At 26.8% G+C, this 23,800-nt stretch overlaps 1 protein-coding gene across 5 annotated transcripts in view; it reads right to left on the bottom strand.

The window, feature by feature from the left end:
• Window positions 1-23,800, bottom strand: part of LOC122538996 (tetraspanin-5-like) — a 131,818-nt gene that overhangs the window by 18,379 nt on the left and 89,639 nt on the right. Inside the window, exons 6-10 of one of the 5 annotated variants that reach the window (XM_043673554.1) lie at window positions 19,476-19,604; window positions 19,208-19,258; window positions 16,530-16,640; window positions 7,775-7,891; window positions 3,463-4,856 (exon numbers count right to left, since the gene is read on the bottom strand). In XM_043673554.1, the coding sequence (XP_043529489.1) occupies window positions 4,788-4,856; window positions 7,775-7,891; window positions 16,530-16,640; window positions 19,208-19,258; window positions 19,476-19,604 (477 nt within the window). In that variant the 3' untranslated portion in view covers window positions 3,463-4,787. Of the gene's footprint in view, window positions 1-3,462; window positions 4,857-7,774; window positions 7,892-15,149; window positions 15,345-16,529; window positions 16,641-19,207; window positions 19,259-19,475; window positions 19,605-23,800 lie in introns of those variants that run through there. The other 4 variants (XM_043673551.1, XM_043673550.1, XM_043673552.1 and 1 more) reach the window with 4 other exon arrangements.

Here is a 23,800-nt window from a genome sequence, read left to right as displayed (position 1 = left end):
ATTAAATTTTTTATTAATTAAATTACAATTCTGTATCAATAAAATGGATAGAAATCTCAGCCTTAGGCTTCTCAAATTAGCATGAAAGCTCACTTTTGAAACGATTCGATAAAAGAGCGTGAACTATATATTAAAATATTATCATGCTCGTGTTCGAACACTTTTCCAGTACGATGCTTCAATCTCGATTAATTAAAGTTTTTATTAATTAAATTACAATCCTGTATCAATAAAATGGATAGAAATCTCAGCCTTAGGCTTCTCAAATTAGCCTGAAAGTCACTTTTGAAACGATTCGATAAAAGAGCGTGAACTACATATTAATATATATTAAAATATTATCATGCTCGTATTCGAACACTTCTGCAGGACGATGCTTCAATCTCGATTAATTAAATTTTTTATTAATTAAATTACAATCCTGTATCAATAAAATGGATAGAAATCTCAGCCTTAGGCTTGTCAAATTAGCATAAAAGCTCACTTTCGAAACGACTCGATAAAAGAGCGTGAACTACATATTAAAATGTATTAAAATATATTAAAATATTATCATGCTCGCGTTTGAATACTTCTGCACAATGTTTCATTTCAATCTCGATTAATTAAATTTTAATTGCGTTACAACGTATTACTTTATATGACCGAAGTGTCATTTATTTACGGGCTCGAGCAATTCTGCGGTCTGTGAGAAAAATAATTCCCGATTCGATCGTTTATGCGTAAGGACCATCATTCGTGTATATGTACATTATGTACATATTCGTATAAAAATTATTTCGGGAAACAACAAGGAAATGAAGGTTAGACTCCGCTTTATGAAACAGTATTCTCATTGGAAACTGAAAGCGTCCACACGCTCGCGGGCCAGCCGCTATGCTCACTATGTTTTTTTTAAAACGCTATATCACTAGTCTGGACTCGATACTTTCATACAATTGATGCTTCCTCGCTAAATTATTAAATAAAAACCAAATCTTTCGGACAAATAATTTCTGATCTGACTTTCAGATATTTCCTTACCGATTGATTTTCATATTTGTCTCTTTTTTCTTCTTTTTTTCTTCAACGTTCGATCGAAATAATTCGCAACTCCGAGAATTTACAGCGCGTGATGCCGACACGTCTCGTTATTATAATTAGTTGAAAGGTTGAACTCGTATCCGAAACTGATGTACCAAACGGACCGACTAGAATTACTGCATACCTTCAGCGAAATTAATTATTTCAATTACAATTGCAAGCGTTAAAAGTGGTTCGAACACGTTTTACACAATTAATATGATATTTATATTTCGATTTGATTGTCATTCTCGCAAGTATTCCCTCGTATACGTGCTCTCTTCCATTATTATTTCACACTAATTTCTGGAAATATTATACATCTATATATTTATATTATAAATCTATAATATTATATATCTATATATCTATATTATAAATCTATAATATATCTGTATATCTATATTATAAATCTATAATATATCTGTATATCTATATTATAAATCTATAATATATATGTATATCTATATTATAAATCTATAATATATCTGTATATCTATATTATAAATCTATAATATATCTATATATCTATATTATAAATCTATAATATTATATATCTATATATCTATATTATATATCTATAATATATCTATATAACTATATTATATATCTATAATATATCTATATATCTATATTATAAATCTATAATATTATATATCTATATATCTATATTATAAATCTATAATATTATATATCTATATATCTATAATATATCTATATTATAAATATTATATATAATATTTCCCTCTTTAAATTTGAACGATAGTTAAACGCCTTGTAAAATATCATAAATCCAATTTAGTATTTTTTTTTAATAACATCTACTTCCCATAGAGAGATAATATTTTTTTTCGAATCTTGCAAATAATATAAATAAATACAATTTATTGCTTACTATATTGAAATGAATGTACGAAGCAAGTAATGTACGTACATACGTGAAAATTGAAATACAGAGAATCTGTTATATAGATATCTTTTATGCAAATATTAATTTTTGAATTAAAAATTCTTTTAATTCGTTTTCGCATCATATTTTTTTATTTCTTTGTTTTTTTTTACTTGTCTGGTATAGAGTGTTTCATTCATTTGTTCGCGTACGAATTAGGAACGCAGAATATATAGAAATTCCGTTTGGTACGTTTACAGATACACAGGATGTGTTAGTTTTCGCAAAACAGCGCGAGTATATTCCACGAATGATCTACAAATTGTAAATATAGGTTCGCAATAACGCCTTGATTTTTCGTCAACGAACGAATTATAAAATATAATATAAATTTCATATAATTGATTTTGATTCTTTTCACTTTCACATAAATAAAAAAAATTATATTCATTTAATTTTGCTTTGTAGAAAAATAAAAACCGTTTGGCGAAATTTATGTTAATTCGATTTTAAAATGTTTCTTGCTGATTCATTTTAATTTCAATGAATGTATCGTAAATTCGTTAAATTAATTTCTGTTAATTAATTATTTTCTTTAAAAGTTTATTAATATTTTATGATACAAAGGCCAAAATATTGGCTCCTTTTCGTTCGCGCATATAGTTACATAATTGTTATATAAATGAGTACCCATAACGAATGTATAATCATTATGCAAACGAGTAATTGATCGATTATTTTCGAAAAGAAAATCATTTACGAACCTACATTTGACAGTTTTCAATAAAATTTTTATTCGTGGAATATGCATCATTTTTCGCAAAAACTGGAATATTCTGTACGCATAAATGTATACATATGTTCGTTGAATATTTACAAGTACGATGTCTTGATTTTATAACCGTAAATCAAATTTTAACCATGAAAGAAGAAAACGTGTTATTTGCGCTTGGGTCAAAATAATTATTTTTGAAAATTATGCGAAAGTACAAAGCATATGTATAAACTTGATTTTAGCAACCGATTTACACGAATTAGTTGAGTTGTCTCTTAAAAGATATAAAATAACAATTGATGAACATAGTGTTAATTCTATTGTACAGTGTCGTCAGACAATGAACGAATATTCTGCACTATAATTGTGCAAGCAATATAAATTAATACTATAATTTTATATTATATTATTGTTTGCAATAATTATAATTTTATATGATTTATATTATAAATTTAATTAATTTATATTTAAATAATAAATTTAATAAATTTATATTTAAAGTTTATATTATATTATTGTATGCAATAATATAATTTTATACTATTTATATTATAAATTCAATTAATTTATATTTAAATGACAAACTTAGTAAATTTATATTATAAATTTTATATCATATTATTGTTTACAATAATATAATTTTATATTATTCATATTATACATTTAAAATTTTACACTGTTTAAATAATAAATTCAATAAATTTGTATTCAAAGATTATATTATAAATTTTACATTATACTATTGTACACAATAATATAATTTGTTATATAAAAGACCAGTGGATTCGAATTCGTCGAGCAAACTCAAGTCGCTGTTATCTCTCGTCGGTGATACGATAAAAAAGCAGGCACCTGGCCTATCAATGGAGGAAACGTGTCGGCATGAAACGCAGGATCAATATGGATCGATTTGGCTGGAATTTCAGCCGGTTTCGACGACGTATTGGAGCGAATCGAAAGAAATTATTGTATACTTGCTTGTCATATGGCTTTACTCTCTCGTGACGACGCCACGAGATCTTAGATCGTGCGGTGAAGTCAATCGTATTCACCGCGCCCCCACGACATCACGTCAATCGACTTTAATGCCTCGACACATCATTCCCCTGTGAACCGAGCAGGCATTGCTCCTCTCCTCTTTTTTTTCTTTCCCCTTATCCGAACACACACTCTATCTCTCTCTTGGCAAACAATATATTTGCTCGAATTGTAACATAACGAGCGTGAGACTGTTGCCAGGCAGAAGCGTTTGATAAAACTGAATGCTTGAAACACTCGATTTGTCAATCCACGTGCACCGTAGCTCTCGAACGAAAAGCGTACGATCGAAATCTGCTTCCTCGAAGCGATTTCCTTGTTAAAAAGTCTCGCTCTTCTCTCGTTAACGTGGCGGACGTGACGATGCGATTTTTGTAGTGTAAAAAATTATACGTAAACACAGCGCGATTTGTTTTCCTTACAATCGTACATGTATTAAACACAGCGTGGCTTCTCGAATCCAATCGGCTCGATTGTTACCTTGATACAAAGTGGGAAGTTGTCAATTGGCAACTGTGTGTGTTTGGTTTGCGAAATCAAATTTATCGAGGCTGCGACGCAAATTGAAATCCATTCGGTGTCATTTCATCAATATAGGGATCAATGGTGCAACAAGTTATACCCTCGATAACAATAATTATTAACGAAACGTTGGAAAACGTTTTATCGACGTTTAAGCGTAATTAATTAAAATAAAGTTGACGCTTGGAAAATTCGTGGAACGATAAAATTGCGAAAATTTGGCAAGTCGTCGTTACGAAATCATAGATGAACACCCATTCGTTCAAATGAACACGCAATTGTCGGCAATCCATGAACGAAAGCAGTACCCGTATCTTGTCGATTCTGTTCGGATATCCTGAGTCTTGAGTCCTGCACTTTCCACCGTGGAATTCGTGTCGATTTTCACGTCAAAGGTCTGCAATCTCTCGAGATCTTCGACGAGCTCTTCCAGTTCGATCAACGTAACTGATCAGCATCAATCAGTATAAGATGCTAGACCGCCGTGGGGGCCCGAAATTGTCAATGCCACTTTGCCTTTTGTGCGAATATGTCTGCTCGAAGATTCTGAGCAAAACAGATTCCAAGAATCTGGAAATAAGACAGGAATTAGGCTGAATTAGTCTTACAGCAGTGAAGTCATTTCATTGATAGATAACACGCGACATAATTCTGCGAATAACGTGTGCTTTCGTATAAAATTCGATTAATAATTAATAAAATATTAATGATAATATTGAAAATTACACCACGGGCGAGAAAATAGACAGCGTACATTTGCTATGATTAGATTTTTAGGGATTGACTCGGTATTATTCAAACTCGACGGGTGTGAAACTTATTTTGCGATGATGTTTAATTGGAAAGTTGGACATTATTGTTGTCTTTTATGCGTGTCGAGGAAACACGTAAAATAGATTCGACGAAGTGATAATTCCAAAAATGAAATAATCAACATGAATCTTATTCATTATATATTATAATATAATAGTGAATATTATGTAATAGTGATTATATTATAATATTATATAATAGTGAATATTATGTAATAGTGATTACATTATAATATTATATAATAGTGTATAATATTATATATTATAATATTATATAATAGTGTATTACATATTATAATATTATAAAATATTATATATTACATTATATACATTATATATTATAATATTATATAATAATTAATATTAATAATACTATAATATTAATATATACTTAATATAAATACTATATATTTAATATTATATAATATTTTCAAATCAATTATTCTGTTTGTGATCTGCACAAATAAAATGTTCCTAAACGTTCTCCAAATTTACTAATTATTTCATGATTGAAATATTTTTAGATAAACAGTATAATCTCATTAAAAATTTTCAAGCTTTTCATAAACTTCGAAATTTTTAAAACAGGTAAATTTTAATATTTTGACTCAAAAATAGCTTGAATTTTCATTTTGGTAGTGCTACAATTTTATAACAAATATTTGTAACATTTCGAACAACGACTTGAAATCTAGAATGATATTGAAAAGTCTAAATGAAAACTCAGATATTATTAATTCGTCGATTCCATTTTGCATGTTTCACTTAAATATAAATATAAAAAATCAACAGACACGTAATAAAATTCCAGTTTTTATCTAGATATTATGCCAAACAGATAGTGTAAGATAATGTCTATATATATTATTTGTCAAGTTTGAGAAACTTTAAATCTATCTTCAAGAATTTAATGATAGCATACGTGTGCCATTTTTTTTATCGAAATCTGTATAAATATTAAAGGAAATGCAGTATATTTGGAATATTTGGAACCAGTTTGTTCCAGATGAATAAAAAATTACGGTAGTGAAACAGAAAGAAAGAACCAATAAACTTTCATAGTTCAAACTCTTGTTGGTAATAATAAGAAATGAAAAATATAATGAGACAAATATTCTAATTGAAGAATGACAGAAAATGTTACAATGGTATACTAATTTATCTTCACTTAGTGACATTAAAAAAAGAAACAAATAATAAAATTATTTTCTTTTATGATCTAAGCAGATATTCGTTACGAGTGAATATCATTAGTTAATATTCGTTACAAGTGAATATTACTAGTTATAGAAGAAATTATTGCAGTTTCGATATTCACTGGAAGTTCCATTTTTTTGTTTGGAACATTAAAAATAGGAGAAACATTAAAAATACGTAACACGAAAATTTTTAGACTTTTAACTAAAGAGAGTCCTGCTAAATTTAAACATTAAACGACGTTAACAAAAATATCATTACATTATGAAACACTTCAAACTGTATTCGCCTTCAATGTTCCAAATTAGCAACGTGACATTACAGCCTAAAATTTCGTGTCACATTTTGCTTCCTCGGAATAATTGTAAAATTATTCACTTTAAAGTTTTGACATATTTCAACTATAACTGAACACTCGTTAAAAAAAAAACCGATCAACTTCTTGAAAATTGACGTTTCTATAGGCTGAATTGAATTATGGTTCGTCCACGAATGTTACTAATTAACAAGTCACTTGCCCCTATTGTTTCCGACGTTACAAGTCAGACAAGAAGTTGGTCTTTATACTTTTAGATACCTTGTTATTCCAAATTACGCTGCATTACCTTCAATCCCACGGCGCAAAATTAATGTAAAACAACAAATGATTATCTCGTGCAACGTCTTTTGCATTTTCAAGCAATCTTCGGTGCGTATACATGCTCAAATATGTATATGCAGTTAATACAATATGTAGTATTCGAATTGCAACATCGATACACGGTAAATTCAATGAGTTCGTCACGTGTGTGAACGTCTACGTGTACATTTACTTTAATCAGAAGCTTTTTTAAATCGAATAATAAAAAAAAGAAATAGATATTATATAATATATATATTTTATATTACATAATATATAACATAATTATATTATAAATTATTATTATGTTATTATATATTATTACTATAATTATAATATATATTTATATGTATTAAAATCAAATAATAAAAATATATATATATGTTATATAATATACATATTTTATATATTATATAAAATATATAAATATATTATACGATGTATATATTTTATATATTATATAATATTATAAAAAATAAATTTATTATATAAATATTATATTATATATTATATAATATAAATTTATTAATATATTATATAATGTATATATTTTATATATTATATAAAGTAAAATAAAATATTATATAATAGTATATTATATCATATAATATATATATTTCATATATATAATGTAGTTTCATATAACTTCATATATTATATATTATATAACATATATATTTCATATATATTTAAATCAATAAAAAAAAATATATATATATAAGTGAATAACAAAAGAATCGATGCTTCGTTTCAATGTTTATTCATTCCTTAACATAATATTATCAATAACGCAAATTTGACGTGACGTGATTAATTAAGTGACAAGCACGAAGATACATGTTCGAAATGATAAATTATACCTGCGCAAATGCCGTAGCAACCGCCCCGGTGACAATTGCAAGAAGATTTCGTTCCACCCATTCCTCCCCAGCTTGAATACAACCTTTTTCATAAATCACTTTGGCAACTTCAAAGTTCTGCAAAACAAAGGCAATTGGCTACTTTGGCTTACCGGTTGTGTTCTCGAGCCTCGCGGGTGTGGTTGTTAATCCAATGTAATTTGGTAGATACAGCGTGAGATCCAGTGAAAGAGAAAAACAGATGGGAGAACAGAAAGCGGAAAAAGTGCGCGCAAGCCGTTTACTTTGAAATATGGAGTCACTTGTTTTTCGAATTGATGTACTCGAGTGCCAATTTTTTTTTTTTTTTGTTATCTCGGATATTTATATTTTTTTCTTTTTTTTTCGGTATAAATAATTCCATTTCTTCATTACTGTAAGGTGACTCGTGCCACTTTCAAAATAAATAGCTCAGATCCATTCTGCAGTTACATAGCTCTCAAGATGGATGGTACAATCGAATGGGAGGTGATTCTACTAGTGAAAAAGAAAAAAAGAAAATGAGTCGAACGGAGGGAATAAAATTTTTTCATTGAAACCTTCGTTCTCGGAGGAAATCGAGTTTGAAAATTTATCAAGCACACTTGAATTTTTCTACTAATACCGCGCGGATTATGTTTTTCACGTATTCTATGTGCAAAAATGCATAAAACTTGCAGAATACAGATTTCTATTTATTTGGCGTTATTTTCAAAAAAATAGTTTCGTTAAAAGAACTGCCTTTACACTCGTACATTCGACAAGTTTTCCCAACTCGATTTTCTCAAATACGAAAGCTTCGATGAAAAGATCTTATTCTTCATTCGATTATTACTTAACCCTTTTGCTGCAGTGTTCGACTATAATCGAACGTGGCTGATATTTATATTCACTGCGGATTTCAACTTTGAAAATTGAAAATTACCTTTGAAAAATCGTCTGAAAATTTAAATACGCAGCAAAAGATTTTTTTACATTTCGATCGTACACTCGTAATCAGTTTACCAAACAAAAGAAAAAAAAAAGGATTTATAATATTTAGAAAAGATATTTGAAACTTGATCGAAGTATCATGCTCTAATAAAAATTATTTCCTATTTCGTTTAAACTTGAGTTTAAACTAAAATTAATGCTGGATTTTGACTTCGAATTTACCTGAAATGAATCCAAATTTATTGTTGTTACGATTTTGCTTTACGAAATTTCAACAGTTTAAATGTGAATGAGAGCTATTGTATGATAAAAATATAAAATATAAATAAATAAAATAATATAAATATAAATATAAATAAATAAAATAATATAAATATAAATATAAATATATAAAATAATATAAATGTAAATATAAATAAATAAAATAATATATATATAAATATAAATAAATAAAATATAAATAAAAAGTGTTTAGTTTCCTCTTAAGCGACATCAAAAAATATTCACTTGTTATTGCGCATGGAAAGCTAATAAAATATTGGTTCGTAAAATGCAAGCATATAAATTTCTGAGAGAAAATAAAAGAAAGTGGAAGTTTAAATAAATATAAAATGTTTTACCATCATTTACTATGTACCTTAAATAACAAGCTTATTCTATCGCGTTGCGCATCTAAGCGACTAATATCAAATAATTTCTTTCTCTATGTTTAACAACGCAAACTTTTAGCATGATCAGAGGAAAGATTTTGTGAGAACGTGTAATCCAAATGTTCAAAGACAGCCGGACACATAGCTATCGAATGACACAGGATCAGGTTTTCGAAAGATAAGTGGGTATAGTTTAAAGGTGACATGATCCAACGGTGAATTTGCTGAAAAACACGTATGTACGTTGATTCCAGAGAATCTGGCCATGGTATGACGACGAAAGTGATGAGAGCATTGTGTAAAAATATCTCGGTGAGAATACGAACGTGGTGAAACAAATTTAATCCTCGATTGATATTGTTAGAGTCCGTTGGAAGTACGATAATTAAAAAGTAAACGATTTAATTTTAGAATTTTTAATTCTACTTAATTTCATTATTAATTTCTAGTCTGTGAAGAATGTAAAACGCCAAATAAAATCAAATACCTGAAATTTTAGTAATCTCAGTAAATTACTTTGGTAATTTTAATGCATTACTATAGTTAAACTTGCAACTCAATAGTACTTAAAGTGATGCAATTAGATATGTAAATTTACTTTCAATCGATGTCATTAGGGTCAACTGGAAATTTAATAATTTAAAAATAAATTATTCAATCTTGGGAATTCCAGTTCTACTTAATTTCATTATTAATCTCTAGCGTGAAGAATGTAAAACATCAAATAAAATCAAATACCTGAAATTTTAGTAATCTCAGTAAATTACTTTGGTAATTTTAATGCATTACTATAGTTAAACTTGCAACTCAATAGTACTTAAAGTGATGCAATTAGATATGTAAATTTACTTTCAATCGATGTCATTAGGGTCAACTGGAAATTTAATAATTTAAAAATAAATTATTCAATCTTGGGAATTCCAGTTCTACTTAATTTCATTATTAATCTCTAGCGTGAAGAATGTAAAACATCAAATAAAATCAAATACATGAAATTTTAGTAATCTCAGTAAATTACTTTGGTAATTTTAATGTATTACTATAGTTAAACTTGCAACTCAATAGTACTTAAAGTGATGCAATTAGATATGTAAATTTATTTTCAATCGATGTCATTAGGGTCAACTGGAAATTTAATAATTTAAAAATAAATTATTTAATCTTGGGAATTTCAGTTCTACTTAATTTCATTATCAATCTCTAGCGTGAAGAATGCAAAACCCAAATAAAATCAAATACCCGAAATTTTAGTAATCTCACTAAATTACGTAGTAAATTTAGTTAATTACTATAGCTACCTATAACTCAATAATAGTATCTAAGGATGGTATGTAGCTAATTTCTATATTTGCCATATTTCTAAATTTTCGTCTATTAATGTCACGTAACGAGACATTACGAATCACGGGGCGTGAAAAAAAAAAAAAAAAAAAAAAAAAGAAGAAAGAAAAATGGAGAGAAATTGATAAGAAAGTACAACCGGGCTGTGTAAAATGTCACGTCAGTACGCAGGCTAAGTAACAAGCCCACTTTATTACACGGCGCCTTACATTTACCTCCTGGAGTTGGAGTAACCACGCAAAGCTTTTAGCCCCCTCGTTCGTCCCTGTTCTCTTACTCTCTTTCGTTTCTGTCTAACTTTTCGCTCGGTTCCACCGGAACCTTTTTCGCGATTTCGCTTCTATTACGATATCGCGATGTTGTGCGAGTTCCTCATTAGCAAGACGTTAGACACTCTAATTACTTAAGAGTTTTCCTACACAACTCGGCGAAAGTTGCTAATTTATGAAACCGCTAATTTTAATTCCGACTCGCAGCTTCGATAACGCACGTCAAACGGAGCCGCTCACTTTCGTTTATTAACGTGTATTGTTTATTTGAAAAGTCAATCCAATCGATCTCTAGAAACGTCAATTATAAAATTTAAAAAAAAATTCAAATCTTTTGAATATATTTTTGGGGAAACTTTTGGATTCACACTGCCGTCCATAAATAATTGAATACTTAATGCAATTTTAATAAAAACTTGATGTTTTTTTTGGATTAGTCGCGATTAACGAACGTTTTTCTATTATTAATTTTCTGAAGCTTTATATCCATTTTTTGATAAATGATCGACGCTTTATAAAATCTGTATAAGCTTTTCCAATGTGATTAGAAACACATATCAACAAAGAACATATATAAATTCGCTCTGTTGAGTCTTCGATCAATTATTATTACATCAGCTATTCTTTTCATTGTATTTTTTCAAGATGTTCTATTTAATTATATATTTCAAGATTAAATTAAGGAGATTAATTTTTATTGCAATAATTTAGAAATGTCGAGTTATATGTGGTAACGTGTAGAGAGTGATTCTTAAATATATCACCATACTCTGGGATAATGAATCTACACTAAACGAAAAATGTCATATGGATATTACATGTCACATGTCTTAGTTTCTGAATTACAGATGATTGAATAAAATATTTGATGTCATAGTCACGCTTAAATTTTATCTGAAGTTTATTCTTTAAAAAAAATATCCATCGATAAACGAAAATAGAAAAATAAACTGTTACTAAAAATATAATATAAACTGACATACTATGTACTATATAATAACTGATATACTATAAACTGATACAGTCATAATAGATAGTATAGTCATTTTATGATTAACGATTATTAAATTAATAATTTGATTACAATGCTTTTGATTATTTCCCTTATTTATTAATCAGTGATTATTGATCATTAAATAATATCCTGATTCCATATTAATAATAATCGTTGATTATTAATCAGTTTTGTCCAATTCTAATTACTCTGTTGAGAGATAAAAGTGGACTCGTTGAACAATTTCTTCGAATACTATGGCACGTAGGACATTATTTAGATATTGTTTTACGTGAAACTACATCGCACTATGTTGCATTATAAATTCTAATATAAAAAAGTGCAAAAATTACTTATTCGATACACATGTTTATTTAAATAATTAAAAAGAAATGCAGATATTGTATATATTATTTCATGTTTCAATTTATTCCAATTATTTCATAATTGCATTCATTTCGTAAATTAGATACACGTATAAAGATTTCTTCAAACACGTGTTATTACATTAAAGTATAATACATGACATGATTAACATGTTCTTCGAATTTAATTAAGATAATTAACATGCTACGAATTAGTAAATTCTTTGACCCGTTTTATATTACGTCAAAAAAGATCATCTCTTTCATTTAATACAAATACGGTAAGTAAGTATATCATTGAAATAAAAAGTAAATCATTTGGTTTCGAAGTTACTGACTACAAATTTAATTAAGAAAGTACTAGTTTATTGATTGACGGTTGAAACTTCTAGTATGAAGTTGCCATCCTAATAAATTAAATATGATCATTGATTACCGAATGAAAATAAATTGTAACCTACTTCGAAAATGATATAATCAGGTTTATGTATAATATGTAAGCTTGTTTGTTATCAATATTAAACAAAAATTTCGGAAAAATTCGTGAAAATTTATCAACATGTATACAACTACTAATTTATTATTTTATGTCTATATATATAGGGTACCATATACTAATTATAGGGTATAGGGTACCAACTACTAATTTATTATTTTATGTCTATATATATAGGATACCATATACTAATTAGGGTATCAACATAAGATATAGAGTACCAACTACTGATTTATTATTTTATGTCTATCTATCTATCTATCTATATACATACATATATATGTATATGTGTATATATATATATATATATATATATATATATATATATATAGAGAGAGAGAGAGAGAGAGAGAGAGAGAGGATATTATAATAAAGTATCATAGAAATTAAAACGATGAAAAAATATTACGTACATATTGAAATATCTGCTACGTATTTCTTCAAGTTATAAACGAAAATATTTTAGCATAGAAATATATGTAAGTATTATATTATCTTAAAAATAAATGGACAAAAGGCTCATACATTATTGCAACCATTACGTTATATTAGAAGCAACAACGAATTAGGTAATAAACTTTTCTTATTTCTCACTTCAACAAATATGACGCATAAACCTCGATCCGTATCTTTTCTTCGAGTGAGAGACATGAAACACAAGTAGAATAGAAAGCTGATTCATTTTCAACTCTATTTACCTTTTAAAGCGCAATAATTAAACTTGTTTAATTAAATTAAAATTAAATTAATAAAATTAAATTCAACTCAATTGAATTAAACAATTACTTGTCAAATTAAATTTTTATTTATCTTTCATACGTATTATTATTATTCTTATTAAAGTACTTAATCACACATGTGCAAAGCAATGTATCAAAAATATTAACGAAAGTAAATTAGTATCAAAGAAGATTAAACATATAAAGATAAATTTCAATCAGTTTTTATCAGGATCTCCCGTTTATCTTCGTTAAACACGTTTCTTCTAATTCATGCTACAAACTGAAACGTACACAACAAGCTAATCCCAATGCTCAAATATCTTATCTCTTCACCGCAATTTAGAAAATGTCCTCCTCTAAACGTAATATCGGTGGTGACTGTCCGAATTCAACAGATATGAATTAATACGAATGCTCGACATCGTACGAGACAACAGGGCAATCGCGTTTGAAATATGCACTCGCTTTACCGCTTGCATGACGCTTACGTTCCTTCAGACTTTTATTGTATACGCCAAGGAAGGAAATGTAATCTCCCGAATGTCATGATTATACAGCAACTTCGCTGTAATTTATTGTGCTGATTATCAGAGGGGAGGGGGAACTTATATTACATACGACGGGGTTTTAAGCTCATGTAAGTGGTCCATTTATTATACGATATAGAACATGGAGAATCTACGAGCATTAACCAGGATATTGATTGGCAAGATAATATCGAATAAAATTTATTCGAAGAAATTAAAAAAACGTACGTACATATTTTATTAATATTAATATTATATATAAAAAATATATATATTTATTATTTTATTAAATTAATATATATATAATTACTTATACTTATAAAATTTATTACTTTAAAATAATATATGTATATTATTATAATATATATAATTTTATATATATTTTAATAATAAATATATATAATTTTATTAATATAAATATTATTAATAATATATATATATTATTTTAAAGTAAGTAATTTTATAATTTTATTAATATAATAATATTTTATTAATGTTATTATATTATATTATTTATTATTATATTATGTTATATTATTATAATATTATATAATAATATATATATATTAATTATAATAAAATAATAAATATATATATTATTTTATACATTATTTAATTATTATTTAACATTTAAAAAAATATATATATGTATATACTTATAAATTTATCAATGAATCTGATAATATTGAATAAGTAATATTGCAATTACGAAAATTTGGCGTGAAACTTTTATTAATTTTCATTTTGTGAGAATAAATTGAAAAGTTTCTTCAATATTTTTTGAAAAGTACGTTTAATTTATTTTTACGCGCATTAAATCTGTCGATGAACCTAATAACGTTAGCTGAGAAATGTTACGACACCACAAAATCTAGAATAAAACTTTCATTAGCGTTCGTATCATGTTTGCAAAATGTAACTTTTGTACCTTCTCTTATCTCGTTAACGTGAAAACAAAATAAAATATAACACAATAGTCTTATTATTCTTTCTTTTATTTCATTAATATGAAAATAAAATGAAATGATTTCTTTTCTCCTTTTTTTTTTTCTTTTTTTTTTTCTTAGAAATACTCTCTTCTTTTTCTATTATACATACATCGTATAATTGCATTAAACATAATTACAATAAATAGTCAGCAACATCAGTAAAAGATGATTGTGTGTGATGTTCATAAGCTAGCGTGGTATAGTCTTGCAATTGAAACATTAGCTTACGTTTCAAGTACTTACCGTTGGAACTTAGAACGTCCAACCTAAATACACATACATACACATGTATACGAACTATAAATGTAAAATACAGTATTTATCAATTTATCAATTCCACGTGCTTGTTAAAATTTTCAATGTTCCTGCGTACTTACTTGTTTCTGTTCGTAGCCACTTGATTTTCGTTTACGTTTACCTTTCTTCGAGCGCATACTGATGAAACACGTTATTACAATAGCGACTTTATAGTATTAAACAATATGCTTTAAGCAAATCAAATAAGAAAGGTGTGTGAATAATCGAACACATTTAAAACATGGTACACTTTACATTTACATGCGACACCATGTTTGCAATTCATTGTTCCATCTAAAAGATACGTCGTTGAAAAAGTTTAAACTTTCTCCTAAGACCTTCTTTTTTTCAAATATTTTCGTAGCACGTGTTGCATACTGCTTCAACAGCACATTTATACGTAAAATATAAATAATAGCTTGACATCGGTCGATCGTTCTCTCATTTTTCTGTCATTTTATTTAATATTATATAATTATTTGAGAAGTTATATATTTTAATAATTATTTTGACAATGATTTTCTTTAAACGTGTTTTTAAACAGGAAATTAAAAAAATCGTTTTCGTCGTAACAAGCAAAAACACGTCGTAAAACTATGGACATTGTTTAATTTAATTTAAATATAAAATGATTTATATATAATTTATTAATAGTTTGAATATAAAAAATTTTTCATTTCAATTTAAATATAAAAATAAAGCAGATTTGTGCAAAACCCCAGCATTTTAAAATTATTAAATAGAAATCCATTCTTTGTAAAAATATCAAACAAAATCAACTAATTAATAATTTATCAAATTATAACCTGTTTTAATATTAAACTTACCTGAAAAATTTTTATTAACGATATTAATTAACAGTCAGAACACTGACTATAAAAAATATTCGTAGTACCATAGAAACAGGAATATTTTAACGTCGTATTGAAGTGTTTGCAATATTATTCAACGTTGTATCTAAATGCGTGCGATATTATTAAATAATTTTCCACTCACAGCGACTTGAAACTACTAACAATTGCAATGCAATAATTACAAACGTAATTTAGAACAGATATCGATCGACGCCAAAGCTACTCGTAAAAGTTTTCGCGAAAGAGAAAGTTTGAACTCTCATTTCGCACAGTCAGTGACATGTCTCAACAGTAATGTACCTGTAAAACCATTGTGCTGACAACAGTACCAGCGACAGATACGAGATTCAATTCTAGCCATTCTTCGCCTGCTCTTAGACAGCCTCTCTCGTATATACTCCTCTCCCCAGTCTGCATTTACCAGTGGTAAACAAAACGATTGAAAAGAAATCGCTGCGAAAGTTTTTTCATCGGACGATTTAAGATTTTACGTTGTCGTGCCTGCGGCATATTATGCATCTTGTTTTTATTTTCATCGTTGTGCGATTTTCCCGGAAAAATACTTTTCGTACTTGGTTGATTATTTCGTGACACGTTCAGTTTCCTCGTTAATACGGTGGTTGATCGAAATGAAAATTTGTGAATATTATTGAGAAATGATGTGGAGATACGAGATGTTGACCAATTTGATGGAAATACGAGAACCTTGTCTTGCAAGAAATGATTCTGATTAAGTCTAATTGTTGAATATAGTAAATTATAGTAATTTACTTATTAATATTTTAAAATTTACTTTAATAGTATTGCTATACATATAAATAATATTATATATAAATATTGATATAACATTATATATAATATAATTATATTTATTATATTTATTAAATTATATTATATATAATTATGTATATTATATATAAATATTAATATAACATTGTATATAATATAATTATATTTATTAAATTATATTATATATAATTATGTATATTATATATAAATATTAACATAATATTATATATAATATAATTATATTTATTATATTTATTAAATTATATTATATATCATTATATATATTATATAAAAATATTTAATAATATTTTACTTTAATTAAAAAGTATCGAGAATTTGTTAAACATACAGCTGTACGAAAATATTCGAACTTTTTATGAATATGCGAATATGAGTGTTATATAAAACATTTTGACATTTTATTAACGTCGTACTGAGAGTTGACTATGATTACAATGATCAAGTTTGAAATAAATTTAAATATATATTTAATACAAGTATTTTTTGTATTTCAGAAATCACAAAAATATTTAAATAGCAACAATTCATTATATCAATATTTATAAATCACCTTTAACCTTCTGAAACCTCCTAGTACAACTGAAACAGTATGAACGTGTACTGCTCAATAATGTACGCATGACGTTACATTTGAGTAATTCGATTTTCAAGATTAGTTCGAAACGTTTATTGTTTTGGAATATTTATTGCGAAAAAAGGTTTAAAAAGTTGCAAACAACACGAATATTAAAATTCTCCAGAGGATTAACATTTATTGCATGTTTAAGATGGCTATTCAATCTATATTTTTTTTTAACGAATTTTTACCAATTTTTTTTGTTAAACGTATGTTTATAATATTTTGTAATTTCTATATATGTATTTCGGATTGATTGTATACATTTATTGATATAATCATAATAATCATAATTGATATAATCATAAGTCATTTTATGTTACAACGTTAATCAAATGTTACAACATATATAGGTACAGAAGTACTCTTTCACAATAAATGAATATTTTCTAACCATTGTATAATAGTCGTATAATAATCTTTTATATCCTGAATTCATCCTTCTTTCGTGTCTCATTTTAAATTAAATTTTGCCACGATCGACCACCGATGGGGAGTTTAATGAAACTTAAATTTCAATCATGTACCAAAGATGATGAGTATGCAGTAACTCAAAAGTACAATCTCAAACTATATAATAAAATTATTTTTTGAAATTAATTATGATATAACAATAGGAACCTCAGGAGTTTAACAAAATATTTCACGTAGTTGTTATAAAAGAAATCATTCAGAAGAAGTTGGAAATGGGAGATGAAATAAAATAAACCGCGAAAATAATGTCTCAGTATTTTTGATACAAAATATCGTTATCAATATTTACTACAGAATTTATCTCCATATTCGAATAAATAGTAAGCAAACAGCACTTATTTATAAAAAGTGTACGTATTGATATTAATTTATAAAATAGTCTTTTTTAGAAAGTACTAAAATCTTTAAATACAGTAATATAGTTATATAGTGACATAGTAATACAGTAATATAGCTATATTTTTAAAATATTAATAAAAGTAAATAAGATATAAATATATTCAAAACTTTATCAAATATTAATGAAACGAAAATATAAATTAACGATGTAATCTTAAAATTGTTGTTACATCTTTTCCCATTTCTAATTAATCGAATTAAACATCATTTTATTTTCAAAACTATTTTGTCTTAGCTACTTTTTGATTTAGTACATCTTATCATAAAATTCTGATTGTAATTGAATGACATTTGATCGGAACGAAAACGAACGAATGGGAGAGTAAAAAATAACGTAGGGCTTTGTTCATATTTTAGCAAGTAGTATACCTTCTCCAAACATATTAATTATTAACATACAAAACATATGAGAGGCAATGGTTAAGAAATGAAAAATTATTTGGAATAATAGAAGAAAGAGGATGCGTGATGACAAGTATAGTAAATAAAAGTGAGGATGACACGTCATATTAAAAGAATGAACGAGTGCAGTAACATGGGCAATTTTAGTATGAAGTAGAATATTTTTAAGAGAGGTAACCTTGCAAACACGACAAGTAAGAATTTACTGGTAATAATGTGATTTATTGTGTTAGAAGTTTAGTGTCAGAAGTGATGTCAAATTCAAAGAATTACTTACGTAGCTAGGTTTTCTAACATCGTAGCCACACTGTTTATTTTTTATAATTTCCTGAAAAAGAAAAAAACACCGGAGAAATTGATTAGTGGATCGATACTTAAAAATCTAAATTTAAATGTAATGAAACGTTGTGCAGTTCGTGAAAAAATTAATACTGCAATTTACATGCAATTAATTTCTCTTTTCTCTTTTTTCTTTTTTCTAGAAACGCAACGTATTTCCAGTCGGAGGTGATACAGAACAAATTTGCATGAAACAGAAGAATTACATTTGGCTTTCGTTTACAACAGCTAAAAGGCACGCCGCATGCTTCCCTCGAGCCAATATCGCTCGACGAACAGTTGAAATAATTGTTGCGATCCCAATCTTTAGGACCCTCGATGCCGCAACACTGCAACTGTAAAATAAAAAAAAAAAAAACGTTTCATCAAATTTTTACAGAATAGAAATAAATATTGCAAGCAAGAAATATATTTGTTCATTTTATTCGCGTTGGTTCTGATTAATTTAACGAAGAAATATTTCAAATGAAAATTTTCTAGTTTCAAATGAAGACTCAGGAAGGCAATTTTAGTTATTGTATTATATTATTAAATATATGAAATATAATTATAATATAATTATATATAATTTAAATATATTAAATACATTAATCTTAATTATATTATTAAAGGCAACTTTAATTATTGTACAATGTAAAATAAAAAATCTGAAATGTTCCTTTTCTCGTTAATTTGAAGTCGTTCTGTTCTTTTTATATGTAAACTCTGAAGTATGTATAATATAAATGGAATTATATATATATATATATACTCTGCTCAATTAAATGAATTTTTCTTGATTGGATTCACTTATCTCAACGTGAATTGGTATAACATAATCGAAAAATCGCTAGTCATTTGTTTCACAAAATTCATAAAAAGCGTGAATAAATAATTGGACATCTATCATAGTTCAGTAAAAAGATTTCGTTCCCACATTTACGGTTGACAAACATTTTTCTACTGTTAAGCTTCTATAATTATACTAAATTTAATCTGAAACAAAGAATATATATTGTGTCACTCAAATGACTCAAATGTGAATATTGCATAAAAATACATGCATTTTCTGACATTTCATCATTAAACAGACATAATTTAAATCGCTTAACTAAGATAAGTTTTTAAATAATTAAAATCACTTAACTAAGATAAATTTTCTTAATCATTAACCATCTAATTGCAGGCAACTTTAATTATTTTCTTCCATTATATTTGATTAGAATATAGAAACGCTTTCTCAACATGTAGATAATATTATGATCAGCGCCGTCACATTAATTTTCAAATTTTCGTCGTATATAAGAAAAAAAAATCATGCTCTTCGAACAGACTGTCGCGAAAAGTTTCTATGCAACTTCGCGTCATGTTCATTGAAAGTCAGTCTAATGAGATTAATTTAAAGTTTCACTTCGGATCGAGTTCCATAATACTTCAAAAACATTCTTGGCCCCTAGATTATCAATGTGTCGAAACTGTGCGCACTCAGGTTAACATACGATCATACTTAATTAATCCGCGATAAAGATACGTTTGTAATAATAATATTAAATCCTGTATTCGACTAATAAATCACACATTTAGTCATTTCAAAATTATTTAAACTGAGTGAGTCATTTCTATCGATCATTTTCACATTTCTCTGGAAATTAAAATTATATTTCCAATTTAAACACGAAAATGTGAAAACATTCTCAATCGGTGTGCGTTATTCTCCAATTAAGTTGCATAATACACGTCTCTCAAAAATATTATATAAATTCTTTTTGTTTGTTGAAGACTGAAATATAAAATTTCGAGAGTCATAGTAAAGTTAAGTATACTTCCTGATTCGTTCATGCACGAGTATAAGTATTTGGACACTTTAAAATTATTGCAAACACAGTTCATATTGCAATTCAGATGAATCTTTTTAATTTAATTTAATCTTAACATGTACGATCAATAGATGAAATTGACAAAAGCAGTTAATATTATAAACAGCTAATATTATAGTAATTAGCTGGCTGGAAGAGTCCACAGAGCGATTTTAAATATATTCATTGTTGAAACTTTAGAACGATTGAAACATGTAAAAAAGTTTATAAAAATCTTCTCAAGTGAAGAATGAATACGAAACTCAAAAATACAGAAAATTAACAATACTGAAACATTTACTGACTAGAAGTGTCGAAACGTAACATTTAGTTTTCATGGAATCGCATTAAGCTTTCCAATTATTTATGCCCGGTAATGTACATACATCTGAGTGAAATGTTTCCAAACGAAATCATTTCAGTTCAACTAACTAGAACTGAATCTCTCCTGCGGCTCTCTAATTTTGAATTAGGTTCATTCGCAATTTCCTAATCTCGCATCAGATTCATCTGTATTTTCGCCGATCTTCTAACGAGCTTTCTACCTCGTGTCGAGTAGCATCTATGATATTCTCTATCTTCCTAGTTTCGCCGATATTGCATCAAGTTTGCCTGCACCATCTTTCCCAGTGACAGCCCGATTTCACGAAGTTTCAATCTCCTGCGGTTATCTAACCTCGTGTTAGATTTGCCTGCACGTGACTAGATGTTAAAGACTTCACATCAACTCCCTGACTTCACATCAAGAGTTTCTCCTTTTAGTACAATAACCCAAATGATTCTTTGACTTTGCGCTTTGACAATGAACCTCGTTCATCGATTGTATTGGAACTCATAAACGAGGAGATAGCACCACATGTATGGCGACGAAACAATTCAAAATCGAAGGAAAATTCATCTTACGTAGTATATATCGCCGGAAATATTAAAATTAAAATATTATTATATCAACATATATTAATATTAATATTAAAATTAAAATATTATTATATCAACATATATTAATATTAATATTAAAATTAAAATATTATTATATTAACATATATATTAATATTAATATTAATATTAATATTAAAATATTATTATATTAACATATATATTAATATTAATATTAAAATTAAAATATTATTATATTAACATATATATTAATATTAATATTAAAATTAAAAAATATTGAACAGTATTTTTATAAGTAAGCATCAGAGTTTTATATCGGATTTAAATATTACACAGAGTATCTCAGAATTGGTGATAGAATCGAGGAGAGAGTGATTCTATAATACATCGAAAAGATAAGTCGAGAATAAAGAATGAAATTTTTTACGTCTAAAAATAAATAAAAAGTAAAATTTTCCTACGTGCAAAAATAAATAAAAAATGTAGAATAAAATTTCTTCCATTGTTTAATCAAATGTACGTTAAAAATTACCTTAGCACATGCATATAAATTGTAACGTTAATAAATTTTAACTGTTTAAACGTTTAATTGTCGATAATTCTTGTACGATTTTCATAGTATACGACTTCAAATGAACACTCTTACTGCACGCTATGTCAAAATGCTAAACATTTCATTAACTGTTTACAGATGGAAAAAATGTCCATTTGGAATAATAATGTGATAATGTTTCAGATATTTACAGGAACTGAACTGACATACAATAGAGTACAGAGGATTGGTGCAGCTGCTCCACTATTGACAGAATTGTCGGAATCAAAATGACATACTAGCGTTTCTATTGAAATTTCGCATTGATTGGTAAACCATTAATTAATAAATTCTACGATGGAACACGCAGCTGGTTACATTCTACAGAAGTTTAATAATATACTTCTACACACAATACGCGCGCAATGTTTTATCTCACGAGTATTCACTTCAACATCTCGTTCAAGTTTGTGACGATAAGACTATGGAATTGAAAGTTTTAAAAACATGCTCAATACATGTAGTACGCAAGAAGTATAAAAAATATCCAAGAGTGTGTACTATTAGAATACTTTTATTATTATTATAATTTATTTTACTACTTTACTATTTATTTTAATTTACTTTGTTACTTTATTATTTAGTAAATAGAATGTAGGTACTTACTTTGTCGCAAAATGCAATAAAAAAGGAGATATATATATATATATATATATATATATATATATAAAATTATATTATTGTAATATTATATATATATATATATATATATATATTAATATAATTACTAAAATAATTACGTCTGAAATACTAAACTACAGATTAACTAAATAAAAATAGTATATATATTAGTATATAGTAGGCGAAATAAATGTTTATTTAGGTTCTAGTTTTTTAGTTACACGCTTAAAATTTTAAAAGTGCATAAAAATCCGTAGTTTAGTATTTCAGAGGTAATTGTAAATTATTTTAATACTATTGATATTTCTTTGGAAAAATAAAATTATATATATCTTCTTTCATTGTATTTTGTGACAAAGTGCCTACATTCTATTTATTAAATAATAAAGTAACAAAGTAAATTAAAATAAATAATAAATTATTAAAATAAATTACAACAATAATAAAAAGTATATAATAATAACAACAATAATATATAATAGATAGTAAATTCATTACCTTCATATTATCTACGTTTCAATTAATTTCAAAATATGGGTGTAACAATACATGGACTAAACCACAGAAGCGTGATTAGCTCAAATTA

The sequence above is a fragment of the Frieseomelitta varia genome, unplaced genomic scaffold, assembly GCF_011392965.1.
Source record: "Frieseomelitta varia isolate USP_RPSP 00005682 unplaced genomic scaffold, Fvar_1.2 scaffold_185, whole genome shotgun sequence".
NCBI lineage: Eukaryota > Metazoa > Arthropoda > Insecta > Hymenoptera > Apidae > Frieseomelitta > Frieseomelitta varia.
The sequence above is the reverse complement of the archived record's forward strand: the minus strand, read 5'-3'. Positions and strand labels throughout refer to the sequence as shown.